The sequence below is a fragment of the Astatotilapia calliptera genome, chromosome 11 (genome assembly GCF_900246225.1).
Source record: "Astatotilapia calliptera chromosome 11, fAstCal1.2, whole genome shotgun sequence".
Classification (NCBI taxonomy): Eukaryota; Metazoa; Chordata; class Actinopteri; order Cichliformes; family Cichlidae; genus Astatotilapia; species Astatotilapia calliptera.
Genome location: NC_039312.1, coordinates 14,632,912 through 14,649,153, shown reverse-complemented (window position 1 = coordinate 14,649,153; position 16,242 = coordinate 14,632,912). Strand labels below are relative to the sequence as shown.

At 41.3% G+C, this 16,242-nt stretch overlaps 1 protein-coding gene across 1 annotated transcript in view; it reads right to left on the bottom strand.

Moving 5' to 3' along the window:
- The window catches only part of bckdhb (branched chain keto acid dehydrogenase E1 subunit beta), a 76,856-nt gene that overhangs the window by 24,295 nt on the left and 36,319 nt on the right, over window positions 1-16,242 (bottom strand). The window contains exon 9 of the mRNA XM_026186036.1: window positions 4,356-4,442. Coding sequence (XP_026041821.1) covers window positions 4,356-4,442 — 87 coding nt within the window. The remainder of the gene's footprint in view (window positions 1-4,355; window positions 4,443-16,242) is intronic.

The following is a 16,242-nucleotide window of genomic DNA, read 5'->3' as shown; positions in this document are numbered from 1 at the left end:
GTGCGAAGAACAAATATTTCTAGTAAAAACACATTAGAACTGAGGAAACCTCAGTGGTGAGCGAGTGGAAGGAAAACAAACTCAATGTTCTGGCAAAAAAAAGGACCATGCTTAACGTGGCACAACATCCCTACAACTAGTGACTAGTCTGATATAATTGCAGGTTTGATTCTTCTACCTGACCAAGCTAAATCTGAAAGTGTGTCACCTTTTCCTTTACAAATCTGCTGAACACATGAGTTCAGCTCGAATCATGACTCACAGCCCTTTTAGGCAACATACAAGCATGTTTTTGGTCAAAACTGTCAAGCAGAGCTGAGAAAGGTGCTGTCATGTAGCCAGGCAAGTACATCTGGATCACTCCGGCACAAGGCAAAGTTTGACATGCTGCGCTAGGTAATGCCGATCGTTTATTATACTGTCATGCCACGGGCTTGTAACTGGCTGCAGTCTTTAAAGTGTCAATGGCGCTGTGCTCATTTATTTTTAAGCGGAATGGCTTGTTGTAAAGCCATCACACTTTTTTTTTTTTAGTGAGACTGCCTTTTAGAAGATCTTCAACGAGCCCATTACGTTCTCTCTGATGAAGGGATATCTTTGATATAATTCATGGTTTTAAGAGTGCAACAGATGCCAGTCGGTCAAGTTGCATCCTGTTGAAGTACAACAATCAGCAACCGTAAAGATTTATTTTCCGACAAGAGCATCCAAATCTCCCGAGGCCAGGCAAAAACTGCAGATCGATGCAATCAGTGAATACACCAACAGTTTACATCATCTGTACACAATGTGAAAACATGGGAATGAGGTGGATGACTCACTGGCCATTTAAGCCCTAGCAAACAGGGGAGGGGGAGAAGGCAACATCTGACTGACAGTAAATGAGCATGGGATCGATTTTTTCATTTGACAGCTCCAACTCACGAGCATTAACAAGGAAACTGCTCCAGGTAATGCATAGTGTGTCATGCATACAATTAGGCTGATGACTTTTGAGGAGGTGGTCATAAAAGGGGAGATGTGTCATTTGTTAAGACACTAATTGCTCATCTAGATGGGAGTGCTAGTCGCTGCTACAGTGAGTGTCTCAGAGAGAGAAAACACCCCACACACTGAAGATAATTACCCCAGAACACAAGAGTAGATGCAATTAGGATGAAGGGAAAGGGAGGGCTTTTCATTTAGTCATGCATCGTACTTAGCTCAGAATTTGGCATCGACTGTCTCTGGCATGTTGTGGTTACGGTGTGCAGACCTTTTGCATTACCAGCAGCAAGCAATATTTCAGAAATCCAATACGAGCAGACAGCTCAGCTGGATTCACAACCCTTAGATGAGTAGCATCGTATTATCTGTGCAGCTAACAGTATTTTTGCTGAGTTTTAGTCTATTTTGTTTACACTCTTGTGCCAAAATTGTTATTACTGTATAGGAGGTAGGGCTGCACGATTAATCGTTAGAAAATTGCGATCTCGATATATACTTATGTGCGATCTCATTTCCAAATGACAACGATTTAAAAAAAAAAAAAAAGACGACGACGATTGTACCGCATTTTGATCCGGGACGTAATCTGCATGAAAATAAGTGCTCACTCTTCCTGCTCAACAAATGACAAGGGCGGAGCCTTATACCACGTGATACAGAAGCTGTGCCGTGTGATGCTAAAATTATCAGGGAAAAAACAACAGAGAGCACGTCAGGGATGACGAGAAAGTGACAGGAGAAAATCCGTCCCGGTCAACCACCCAAACATCAATAACGGGAACCTTATACAGCGCTTCCCTATACCCGTCAAACTCCCGCAGGCACAAAGAAATTACGGAGGCTATCACTTATCACCTGACCAAAGATATGGCTCCCATCAACACTGTGCAAAACGAGGGATTTAGGAAAATGATCAACACCCTAGACAAACGCTACACAGTGCCGTCCCGCAACTATTTTTCTATTGTTGCACTACCTGCTCTATACACGCAGTGTCGAGCAACGGTGGAGACGGAATTTCAAGCAGTACAACATTTTGCGGCAACAACAAAACGTGAGACATTTGTTGTTTTGATGTTTATTTATTGTTTTTATGTTCAGTCTCAACTGTTACGAAGTTGATGTGCAGTTAATAAGCGCAATAAATATTTATACTGGAAAAGAAAATCGTGAGAAAATCGTGATCTCAATTCTAAGCCAAAAAAATCGTGATTCTCATTTTATGCAAAATCGTGCAGCCCTAATAGGAGGCGAGATAATGTTCCAGGAAACAGCCCACAAAGGGCACCAGTGCAAGTAGTTAGAACAGCAGCTGTGCTGGAAGCTGTCTGGGCATACCTGAGAACATGAAATGGGAGATGGGCCAAATTAGAAATCAGGTTAAAAATGTTGTATATGCTATCATGTCATATCAGTGGTTAATTTATATGTTCAGTGAACAGTGTTTATTAAAATTTGATTGAACGGTTTGATGTCTTGGCCTGTATGCCCACAGGTTCCAAGCAAAAAAATGGAAATTCCAATATACTTAAGGAGAACCAAACAATGTCAAACAAAAAGTTAATATTAATAGATTCTGCCCATGTTACTCCTACGTTTCTACTGCTATCTAAGCTGATAATGCTCCAAGTTTGGGAACTGTAGTTGATATAGTACTAAAGTGGATGCCAGCAAGAAATATAATCATGCCGCTCAGTCTGTGAGTTAGCTGTGGGCTAGATTTTAAAAGACGCATTAAATGTTACTGAAGCAACTGAATCACTTGTGACACTGACAGAAGAAAGTTCCAAATGAGCTGACTATATGCCAGAGCTGGAAGTTTGCTTTATTATTTTGTGAAATCCCACAATATCAGGAATTTTAAGTAATCAGTTAGCTCTGTTTGCTGGAGGATCCACATGGGATCCCTGAGGATATCTTTAAGAGTCTGGAACTTTTTTGGAGTAGGGGTGGATATATGAATCAAGCTTCAGTGAAATCAGTTGAAAGTTATTTATATAGTACCAAATTACAAGAACTATAGCTTTATATTATCAGGTAAAGACCCAACAATACTAGAGAGAAAACCCCAACAATCAAACTACTCCCCGATGAGCAAGATTTGGTGACAGTGGGAAGGAAAACCTCCCTTTTAACAGGAAGAAACCTCTGGCAGAACTAGGCTCAGGGAGGGGTGGCCATGTGGCACATGGCTGGGTAGGAAGAGAGGACAAACACTAACACTAGTTAGCATTTAAAGTGTTTTATAAGAATTACGAATGCAAATAGCTGACCAAATTAATTTGACTAAGTGAAGATCAGCAAGTGTGACCACCTCTATAACGTTTTGGTAGTCTGGAACATTCAGGTGTGTTAATACAATGGCACAATCTTTAGGTGAGGGGAGGAAGACAGGACAAAGACACACTGTGGAAGAGTGCCAGAGATTAATAACTAATAATCAAATAAAAAGTGATATATAAACACAGAGTGTGTGATTGATCAGTTTGAAGATTGAGCCAAGAGTGTACCTCTCTTGAAACCATGCCTGGGTGTGTAGTTCACGAATCTCTCCTAGCCAGGTTGGTGGAGCAATTTTTCTGGTGTATGTTATAGTGGTTTATAAGTTAAAAAAAAAAAATCATACTGCCATTGGCACTATAAAGTATAAGATATATTTATGCACATCTGACAAAATTGATTTTGAATTAATTCTATATATGCTCATTTTTCGGGAAATCACATCAACACAACTGCACATTCAACATTCAAGCCAACCATGATTATATTTTACCGCACAATGACTGGCAGCATAGTTCCTCTAGAAATACAGAGTCAACTATTAGCAGTCCACATTTATCAGTGAATCTCTTTGACATAGGAAATGTCTCTTTATCCATTCTAAGCTATTTTATGGAGATTAATTTTCACTCGGGCTAGAGAATATGTCTGAGTTTCTGTTGACTCATAGAAGGAATATCATTTCTGATGCAAACTGCAGTGGTGAAGCACTAGAGGTTTCTAAAGTGCCTTAATTGATTGCCTCTGTGAGCTGTGTGTCAAAGCCACTGCTGTAGCTCCAGCTGCTGAGCGTGCTGGTTAGCAGCCAGATTAGCTGGCAAGCACCTCTCCTTTGACCTTACTCATAATCTTTGCTTCATGGTGCAAAGATCGGTGCCTCTTCTCAGCTCTACTGTAAACCCAGCTCGGAGGCAGGCCTCTCAGTTTTCAAAACCACAGCTCTGGGGAAATCAGTTAGAAGTTTTTAGGAGTTTTATATCTACCCCTGGGAGACAGATTGTCAAATAAAAGTCAACTATAGCACACTATCAGCATGGACACACAATCAGTGACATGCATGAATGCATACACTCATGGCCTCCACTCACCTGTACTGTAGAGCTGATTTCAGAAGCAAAGCCTCCTGTTACCGGTGCCTCATGACTGATAAGCAAGCGTCCTGTTTTGACCACCGACTGAAAAACAAAAAACACATAAATAAATCAGTGAGCCATCTCTAAACTTGAACAAGCCTTATAGATGGCAGATATGTAGGATTATGACTGAGAACACTTCCAAAATGAAAAGTTCCATCGAAAATCTACAACACTAAATGAAGAGTTAAACTCATGCAGGCAGTTTAATAACTGTGTGATTTTTGGATGTGTGAGACACTGTGTAGAGGTGAAAGCTTAACTACTGGAGGTGCTACTCCTTCAGCTGTATGTGGGCAGGGAGACTGGTGTTACAGAGTCAGAACGATTCACATGCGGCCTGCTGTGGTCAGCTATATCTGCTTCCTTCCCTCACTGTGCATGTGTGTGAGTGCATTTATAAAATGGATATGACACAACCGTACGAGCTGGAGGGCTGATTTAGGCTGGTACACTGGGCCAATGGGACAATCATGGACATTAGAGGTCTCAGCCTCTCAGGCATTTGCATTTGGGTTTTCTGAAACCTGACATTACTGCACAAGGATGCCTCTGCTCCACCCGTTATCTACCACAACATAAAACCAGTACTATACTATAATCTTATCCACTTGCCACTTGTCCAGACCAAAGCTATGTCTGTTCTCTGCAACTTCAGCAAGCCTTTTCTTTTACCCTCACCAGTTTGTTTCCATCAATAAAGTTAAGAAAAACACCTCTGATACCAGTGTTGAGCATATTTTTTGCCAGCATTGTTTTAAGATGTGCAACTTTCATGGAGTTACAAGAAGAGTAATCAAAAAAATTAGAACACTTTTTAATAATAGTATATTATCAAGTCAATTCAACTTGTGGGATATTGATCTGGTCAGTGAAGTAGCAGAGGGGGCTATTATTCAGTTTCAGCTGCTTTGGTGTTAAGACACACAATCTCAAGAGCATGGAGGAGATTCCAGGAGACGGGCAGTTACTCTAGGAGAGCTGGACAGGGCCGAGGAAGGTCCTGAACCCATCAGCAGGAGCGGTATCTGCTCCTTTCTGCAAGGAGGTACAGGATGAGCACTGCCAGAAATACAAAATGATCTATAGCAGGACAGTGGTGTCAATGTGGGCCCTGTCCTTACTGTGCAGCTCGATTGGCATTTGCAATAAAATACCAGAACTGGCAGCGCCACCACTGGTGCCCCATGCTCTCACATATAAAAGCAGGTTCACTCTGAGCACATGTGACAGATGTACTGCCTGTAAGACCATTCAGCAAGACTGATTTGGTGCTGGGTCAGTGATGATCTGGGGAGGCATATCCATAGAGCAATGCACAGAAAACTGCACCCTGACAATCATTAGGTGTTGAGATGAAATATTTGAACTTATTGTCACACCCTACTCTGGTGCCATGGGTCCCGATTTCTCACTAGTGCACCACAATGCCCGGCCTCATGTTAGGAGTATGCAGGCAGTTCCTGAAGGATGAAGGAACTGATACCATTGACTGGCCCCTGAACTCCACTGAACTAAATCTAACGGCACACCTCTGGAACATTATGTTTCGCTGCTAGGTTGCACCTACGACATTGTCAGGCATGCATACAAGCATGTGGGGGGCCTTACAAACTTCTGAGTACCATTTGGAGATCCTGCAATTAAATTTTGGCAAAAAAGACTGACCTCCTGTGTCATCTTTTCACTTTGATTTTTGGGGTGTCGTTGAATTTAGCACTGTTGATTGATAGAAATGTAATTGATCAACCAATGATGTGGCAAGCTTTCATTCTTAACACATTACCCAGTCCGTATCAGTATAGATATTTAGCATGATTTTTTGCTCCCAACACTAAGATCTGATGTTTTTTCAAAGTGTTCCTTTAGTGCTTTTGAGCAGTGTATATGACCAGCGTTTCCACTCATGGGCTCTGTGCATTTGTTTTCCACTGAAATAACTGTACCGCACAATACGCTCTTCATTTAGGCATGGCTGGGAGAACATCACATACTTTTCCATCCTTAAAAACCACAAACCAAACAGCCGTTGTAACCAAATAACCTGCTGAAAATAAGCATCACATGTCCATACGGCACTGTAAGTTAAGCCTGGGATTCACATACACGCACAGAGGCAATGTTTACATTGCTGAGGTCCGGGGTTTTGGCTGTGAAGGACTAAATAACCGTGGCAAACTTGTGCCACTATCACTCACTTATTGGAGGCTAAATGAGTCAGGGCTGTGTCACTAATGTCAACATGCCACAGGGTACACTGGAAATATTGTGTTGCAGGCTGGGCTTATAGAAGTTAAACTTAACACAGTAGAAACCTAATTTCAAGTCAATTCACTGAGGCTGAGTGCTGTTTTTAGCAATCCATAACCAGCTGAGGTAAATGAGTTCAGTGTGCAAAATTCACTGATGATATGACACTATGCTCAGGAATGTGGAAGTTAATAACAGCACTGGAAGACAATAACAACAGTTGGCGATCTACACTAGAAGGAGGAATCAAGCGAGGAGCTGAGAGCTGGGCGATGTCTTGATGTGACATGTTGCTGTCAGCATTGCCTTGGCGAAATGACTCATCCAGGTCTGGTGAATAAACAGAGCCGCTGTCCAATCTTTTTCCCCGCCCCGATGGTGAACCCATTGCTCAGCTTATGCAAACACACACCCACGAAGACAATGCTAACATAAGTTCCAATTTACACTGTGACGCCAGCATCGCCTTGATCGATCCCCTCTTGTGGGCCATGTCCCCGAGGGAACACCCCTCATAGTACTCGCTGCACCAGTGCATTCTTCAGATGCTTATGACACAAAAGGAGCCTGCCACTGTTTATACAATATCGTGGGATAGAATTTCAGACACTAGAGGCTCAGGGAAAAAAAAACAAAAAAACTTGTGACCTATTTAATAGACTTGTGCAAAACCCATGCAGCTTAAATGCACAGAGACAGTTACTGGCAGTGTGTCAGCTAGCTGGCATAAGCTAAGTTAGTTAGAGCTACTTTAGAAGCTGTGCTGGATGCCAGCGCACAATATGACAATATGTTTGGAAAATGGCAAAATGCAGTAATGTCTGGGGCAGCTAAGTGGCAGCCGGTGTGCTGCTACAGTAGTTAATGCAATTTATAAGATGGGTTGAAGTTACTGCATTTAAGAGAAACAGTCAAAGCTGCACCGACAGATTAAAACCAAGAAACGTTTTGGTACCCTGTTGCTGACTGCATTGACTGACTGATGTATGAGTTTGAATTGATACATGCCTATGCTGGATATGATCAGGCTATATCTTGTTCAAACTGCAACCTTGCCTTGGGTTAGTTCCTGAATATGAGACTTGGCTTTGCATTTGCTGTATTTAAGTTGTTTCATTTGGTGCAGAGCAAGGGTGGCAGTAAAAGGCTTCCTGTTGTCTTACTCTTGCATTTTACTGTACTGGCAAAAGAAACGTGTAGGAGCAAACACAAGCAGCCCATGCTGGGAATGTCATTAGTTTTACAAGTACTTTGGTAGTAAACCAATTCCAGGTCAAACAAAATGGATAATTTTGCTACAGAAAAAGAAAGGGAATCACCAAAGTCTTTTAGGAATTACTCCATTTAATAACAGTCTATAGATTTGAATCTAAACCAGCTTCACTGTGTCAGTGGAGAAAAAAAACAGACGATCACATCATCCGTACGAAATTTAACAGTGACCTGCTCCCTTTATGTTTTTTTTCCAGTCTGGACACAGACGTGTCTTTTAGACTGACAACATCCCTTGAGCCACCCTGTTAGTGACTAAAACATAGTCAAATTCTAACTTAGTTTCCAGTCCTCAGGATTTATCCTCGGGGGACCATGGACAAGATTTTAAGATAATCCATTATATACATTTCAATCTGGGACAAAGATAGCCCAACCAGTCATCCACCAACGTCTGTTAAAGAAGGAAAAATAAAACACAAGAACCATTTTATTCATGTCTATAAGGACCTACTATTAACAAATTTTCCCCTCTGTCTTTCAATATACTCTATTCAGCATCTACAGAAGGCCAAATGTAATTGGTTTGGTAGTCTTATTCCAGCCTATCCATGGCTGGATTTACACCTCAGCTGTCAGAGTCATTCACCTCACCTCACCACCAGAGGTTCAATTACATTACATTTAAAATAAAATAAAAAAAGGAGGACACACACACAAACTCAGTTGTTTTTTTTACATCTCTGACAGGACCCTGTTGCAGCGCACCAACACAGTAATTGTGGCTGTGGCCTTTAACTTGGTTGCTTCCGGTTGCTGGAAGGGCTTTCAGGAGACAGAACCATGCACTCTCATCATGCGGTTTGACCCTTTTCTCTAAACTCGTCCTGTCCTCTTATTTGCCCATAACAGCCACCTTCCATGTCGGTAAAACTGGGAGCAAAGCTGCTACTTTCAAGACAGCTGTGGAGCCAGGGGAAATACATCAGACACTGTAAGAAGATGACCAGTTAGATGTGTCCAATGCAAGAAATTATATGTCTTCAGTGTGCAAAAGACTGTTAAACATGTCATGAATCTTTCAATATAACCTCAGGAAGACATTCTGGCAGGGGGATCCCTTTGTTATGATTACATCATGGACACGTGCCTGATGGGTTTATTACTCTGCGGCTCATATCTACTGAATCAAAGAGCCTTTACTTACCAAAATAAAAGCAGAAGAACAGAAGACTGCAGCAATATTAATTGGGAGGATGAGAGTGGAAGTGAGAAAAGGCAAGTTGAAAACACGAGTTCGGAACGGAGACCGAAAATGTTCTTAAACCTGTTGTTTTAAGCACATTTGTGTTTAGAGGAGATCTTGTTCTGGTGAAGAAGAGTGCATTCAAAACAAAACTTAATTGTGAAAATCTATTTTATAGGGTGGTGAATGATGAAAAAACAACAACAAATGGAATACATTCAAATGATTATGTGCAGTGGTTTTAATGTATTAGTCTTTTTAAAAATGTTGATCTGCTTCATCTTTAATTTGTTCTATTGCACAACATTCTCGGACTGATTAAACTCTGAATCTGTCCTTAAACAGTCTGGCTTCTGAGAAAAACCAACAAACTTTAAGTTGTGCTATAAATCAGTAAACTTGTCATTTACTATGAGAATTTTCCCAGACAATAATTACACGTCCAAACAAGGATACACACCCAGGGCCATGCTTGATTTAAGTGCCAGCTTGGTCACTGACAGTAGTTTCCCTTTAGGTTAAAGACTCAATTTGGAAAAAATAAAATAAAAAATAAAATAATTAAATAAATAAATAAATGCAGTGCTCAGGTATCCCTGTCTAGTTAACTGGATGCTTGATGCAGCTACCAAGCCAGAGTCTCAAATCTGTATGAAGCTTGTTTGTTACATCCTGCTCCCTGCCCTGGCCCTGAGTCAAAGTGAAGGCTCCTGGCTCATGGTGGCTGGTGGTAGTTGGGCTGGGCGACAGCTCTGGTGGCTACAGCTTTACTACTCATTGTGCAGCAGGGCTGTTATTTGATGCCGGAGTCGTTCCGCTGGCTGCAGAGGAAATGTCATGTTTGCTGCCATTCCCATACACACCCAAACCTAATGAGCAGCATGGAGCCCATCTTCAGCATTTTCTCCATCCTCGCTACAAGGATTTGCCTTTTCCTCCACCAGGCTCCTTCCTGACTCTTGCTCCTCTGTGCTGTGGTCGGTCTGTCTCATTCTCGTCACCCATCTTTTTTTTTTTCTTCATTCCTCCCACGATCCAGCCTTCAAACCATCTATTTATCCTACTCTGTTTTCATGAAGCCTGTTTTCTCAGTCGCAGCGCTCACCCCAGTATGTGGCCTCACCACTCTGAGGCTGGCGGCCAATGACCTGGCATGGCCTCAGAGGCTAAGGTCAGAACTGTCACTCTCCCATGGCACATAAACTCAAACACACACAGAGACATACATACACACACACACACACGGTGGGGGCCACAAAGACGTGAACAAATACACACACATAATTATAAATTATGTACCACACACTACTTAATCAGATTTGATTCATTTACATTTACATTAAGCAGAAAGAAGACATCTAAAAAGACAGTAGCATATTTATACAGTATGTAGTTATCACAGAGCAGTAACTCATTCTAAAAGGAGAGTGTTCAGGCAGAAGTGAATAAAAACAGTCCATACTTGGAGCTAAACTGGGATGTGGTTTGACTGGTGCAGAATCACATAATGTGCCTTCAAAGTTCTCAAAACACATGTGAGAATGTTTCCAGAAGTCGTTGCCAACACTTATTTGTTGGATCTTTATTTTTTTTTGCGCCACTAAATTGGCTGAGAATAATTTAAAAAGAGTGGCGATGACAAAAACAAAATGTGCTGTGCTTTCACTGTATGCCTACACACACACACACACACACACACACACACACACACACACACACTATAAGTAACTCCCCGTCTTCCCATATAATGTGCCTCCTCTTTCCTCAGGCCGTCCATCAAAAAGACAGGAACAGAAAGTTTAGCTCAGTGCCGCCACCGAGGAGTCGTCCTTGCCACTGGATCCGCTGGCTTTGCTCCCTTCCGCCGACCCTGTAATTGCGCCGCCACCACAGGGTCCTAACTCATGCGCCACCATGTGATCTCTGTGACAAATGAGAGTCGGGACGAGGCTCGACTGCTCGCTGGGGCCTTTAAAGTGGCGCTCAGCGATTAGCGGAGAGGGGTGAGTGCTCGGCGAAAAGGGGGCCACCGTTAAAAATCGCAACTCTGAGGGGGAGGCAGGGCGGGAGGAAAACACAAACACTCGTTCGCTTTCTGGTGCCGCAAAATCACTTGCTCTCTGTCATGACCGAGAGAGGGAAAGTGAGCACCAGGGGAGAAGAAGAGAGGAAGAAAGAGAGAGGGCGAGGGAGCGCAACAACGAAACAACAGAGGAGAACGTGTAGAACTGCCTCGATGCTGGGCAGAGGGCCAAGCCATCCTTCAGAGGAGCCAGGACGCCAGAGGAGACCTCAGACAGAAATAACTCCAAACATCCCATAAAGACCCATTAAAACCAATTCAACTCAATTACTCCCTGACGTGCACACACAGACACACATACTCACTCTACCTTTCTGCCCTGTAACCACGCTGTACCGCTGACTGTGTGTGTCAGTGTTCACACACACACACACTCACATGACTGCGCACACTTCAACTTGATGACAGCTCTCTGTGAGCATCCCACAGGCTGACGCGTGTATAAGCAGACAGTATGGTAGTAAAAAAATCAATCAACCATTTTTAAGAGCCCTATAAAGTAATGTATAACATAACACAGGGGTGGTTTTCTGTGGATGTAACATCTCAACAACGTCTTGTAAGTAGGGTTCTTTCTCAGCAGGATAACCTGTATAAACTGAAATTATATAGAGTTTGAGACAAACTGGCTGGAATTTTTGACTTGGGCAGGAAAGCATGTTTAACACAAAGTCAGAGCCAGGACAACGCTGTAGTCTGCAGTGACAACACTACACAAGGCAGCTTGTTCGGCATTAAGACTACAACCGATACTGCAGGTGGTGGACAGAACAATGGTACCAAACAGTGAAGCATAATGTGGCCCCAAAGGATATAAACACTACCAGTTCAAAGCTCACAATGCTTGGGTCTGTCAAGGCTCATACAACAGCTATTTTATTAAAAGTGATTAGTCAAGAATCTTTTGAAAGAAAAGTAACCTGGAAAGGGAACCAATCTGTTTCGAGCCAAGACCACAAATGCTCTCAGATTGGAGCTTCTCCAACACAAGGATGTAGTACACTTCTCTGTTTTTACAATATTACAAATTGGGATGGAAATGTTGGGACAAAACAAGCACTTTGAAAGCATAACTTTGGGCTCTATAATGTTTTAATGCAAATCTTCTGTGCTGTGTAGTAGACCAGGGGCACTGCTACACATCTCCTTGTTGAGCGGGCAACCCATGTATCAAAGGCCACTGCAGGGACCCGGGTTTGAGTTGGCCCTGGATGTGCACGCCACTCTCTTCCTGCTTTCCTGTCTACTTTCTGCGCTGCGCTGTCAAATAAAGGCTTAAAAAAGGAAAATAAATCAGTAAAAAAAAAAATTTATAAACCAAACAACTGATGTGGTGACACTGAAGACTATTGGATGATTAGTTACAGATTATACCCAGGAGATATATTTTTAGTCATACCTCAGAGGGATTTTTTTCCTTTTTCATTCCAATATTTTTTCTTTGTCAAAGAATTTGTTCCAAATGATGTCACATTGTTGTTTTCCATTTCTACTCTTAAAAATACAAATGTTTTGGGGTTCCGAGGGGAATTTCCCAATATGCAATTTTACTACTAAATGGAGCTGTTTATCCAGTTAATGTTTGCCATGGGTTCTAAATTAAAATGTCATATCATTAATTTTAAATGAGAACGATTCAATTGCTGCATTCATCTTCTATAAGGGGAGCTTCCCAGAATTAAAGTTATCAGAACTTTGGACTGATGTCACCAGATCTATCCGAGGCAGCTGGGGCATGCCCGAGTCATGTCATTCATAAGAAGGAGAACTGATGCTCCTACGCTGCAGGCCCCAAGCCGAGAAGAAAGTAATAATAATTATAATATGGATTGTACTGTCAATAATAGCTGCAAGCTGTATCACAGAAAAGTACAGATTTTAATTTTACAAAACGTGCAAATTTTATGATTGCTTCTTTAAGGAAATTATTCTTGATAATCCATTTATGTTAAATATGTTGGTAGGATGAGGGTTAAAAACTATAAATGAAAGTCTGCTAACTGCAGTAAGTAGAGGTGTTGTGCATGTTGTCCTTTAAAATGGGTTTCCTTTAAAGCGGTTTAAAGCATCCGTCCATTTTATCCCGTTTATAGTAGTGTGGAGGGTTAAATCGTGTGCTGGAGCATATCCAAGATGATATGCTGGTATACCACCATCATGGTGGTTAACACAAAGACAGAGAACCATTCACACTTACAACCACAGATAGGGTAAATTTAGAATCACTGATGAACCTAATATGCAAGTGTACGGACATAAATGCACAAGGAGAAAAGTCCACAGAAAAACATCAAAGCCAACAACAAGGTTGTTGTTGGAATACCCAGACCTCTACATTGGAGAGACCAAACAGCCACTTCACAAGCGCATGGCACAACACAGAAGAGCCACCTCCACAGCTGTCCATCTGCATCTTAAGGATAAAGGTCACTCTTTCGAGGATGCCAATGTTCACATTTTGGACAGAGAGGACAGATGGTTTGAAAGAGGAGTGAAAGAAGCCATCTATGTCCACTGTGAGCGACCATCTTTGAACAGAGGCGGGGGTTTACGACACCAACTCTCTGCCATCTATAATCCAGTTTTGAGATCCCTTCCCAGACGCCTTAACGCCCACTCACATCCTGGGCCATCTGATCTCAGGAATTCGCATGATAAGGTGGGGCCAGGTTTCACAATGAACGCACCCGAAACTCTGGCTGATTGGGACCCACACCCAGTTTCACACCTTGGCTCAGGCGATTAGAGGATCATCAGGGGGTCCTTTTGTCCCTCTGTGGGGGGTTACTCCCACTAGGTTTATATCTGGGACTCTCCACCATTTGACCTCAGAACTGAAGAAGCTTCTCGGATGAGAGGTGAGACGTCTTCAAGTAACTTAAAGAAGTCCAGACGCTTTTCTTTGCAAGCTCCTTTGACTACGATGACCTGGATGACTGAGAACCTTCACAGACAACAAGGTTCAAACCCACAACCGTCTTGCTGTGAGACATCAGTGCTGCAAAGTTTGTAATGGCAATAGCCGAGTACTGAGGGAGACTCATTTCAGAGAAATAATGCTAATAAGATGATTAACAAATTGTATTATTTTGATTTCACACCCCAGTTCTTATCAAAGCATAAAAAAACCTGCTAAATCAAAACAGTTTATACCAAAAGTCCAACTAAAAAGCAGACTGTCATGTATCCCATACACTAATGTGCTTTAAGCAGTTTAAAAAAAAAAAATCATAGTTTCAATCTTTCTTTTTTCATTGGGGCAGTATAGGATATGCTGCAGTGCAAGTTTGTGTTAGACTATAGTTTGCCAAGGAAACAGCCCAGTAGAGACATTCAACTTTTATTGTGCTCTAAATAAAAACTGCCACTTTTAGCTTGTGACTTACTACTACAATTACTACTGGTACTACTACTACAACAAAATACCTTCAGGACTAAATGAGTATAATGTTATCAAGAGTCAGACCTTCTTAACAAATAATGTGACCAAAGAAACTTCCAGACACATCACTGAATAATGGAGGGAAAGATGCCTCATTCCATTTTTTTCCATAAAATTGAACAGATACATAGACAACAATAAAAAGCAATTAAAAAAATACTCTGCAAACCTGGTGATGGCAGAAATCTTGAAAGCTGCTACAAGGCAAAAATAAAACAGGATTAATCAACAAAAAGAAGAACTCCTGCTTCAGTGCTTCACACACTTCCACAAAAGGATGTTGGCTTAATGTGTCCCAGTGACATTCCTACAGGAGCACAAGAGCATCTCAGTGGCCATGACATCTGGCTCACATCAACACTCTACACACAAAGAAAAAAAAAATCTGCCCTAAATCTATTCTCTCTTTTTGTTGTGTTGTAGACAATGTGAGCCTCATCATCATTTTCTTGAAAGAATTAATTTTTTGTCAACTGCTACTGGACATAAAAACTGCAGAAATGGTCTGAAGATGTTTTTCAAACGTGCAGCCTTCCTCAAAGATGTGTAGCATTTACATGACAGCAATGGTTTCATCTTTTTTTAACTTTAGCAGCTTTTTCTTTTAAAAATAATCTTGTTATCATATAACAATGCTTCACTACATGCCACAGAACAGGCATGTTCTAATATGTTCTGACATCTTTTATATGAGATACACAATACCACTGAAGAGGCAGCTGATTAGTCTTAAATGTACTCTCTTTGTTTTATAGCCTAACACCAAGTCCAAGCATCCAGCCACAGTCAAAAAGAATCATCTTTAGCAGCAACAAGTAGTCAGAGTCTGGGATTATATTAAAACACACAACACAAAGAGACAGGCTAAATCCACCGAGATCAACCGTGGAAATTTACACAAAATGCTTAAAACCACCTACTGGCCGAGAGCCTTGAAAAAAAAGTTACGCTTAATATTATTTATACACAAAACAGGTTATAGAGCTTCCTTTTCCTTTGAGATTCAAAGTTTGGGTCATGAGCTGTCAGCATAATGCAAGACAAGCACCACAGTGTCTACAGCCAATAATAGCTCAGCAAAAAGGAACTATCCTTCTGTCTTTGGATGGCTTAAATGGTAACAATGCTTTAAAAAGGAGCAAAGATTTGTATATTTGTCTGCACAAGAGGCTAATAGCACATCTCAAAAACGTGCGTTTCAACCAAACAAATCTATCTTTGGAGTTTGCTTCCTGCCACAAAACGTTCTGAGAATCCAAGTTGCCGTCAGACTATGAAAAACAAATAAATAAATAATTAAAAATAAAAAAAATTTCTAGCTTCAGTACGAAGGAGGACATAACAATTCTGACTGAACTCCATGACGTGCAGTCAAAAAAAAGTTGCCAACACTTCAAAAGTTAACAAAGCCGATAAAAGTTCTGAAAAGATAAAAGTAAAAAAGAAAAGAAAAACATGAACATATTTAATAGTTAGAAGAGAGCTGATGTGAAAAGCAAAACATAAAAACAGTTAAGATTAATGACAAATTATTATTACTTTTTGGTTTCGGTTTATGTAACTGACTCGATGATTTACAGCTGACTTTTAAAAGGAGCTGGAAAATCAC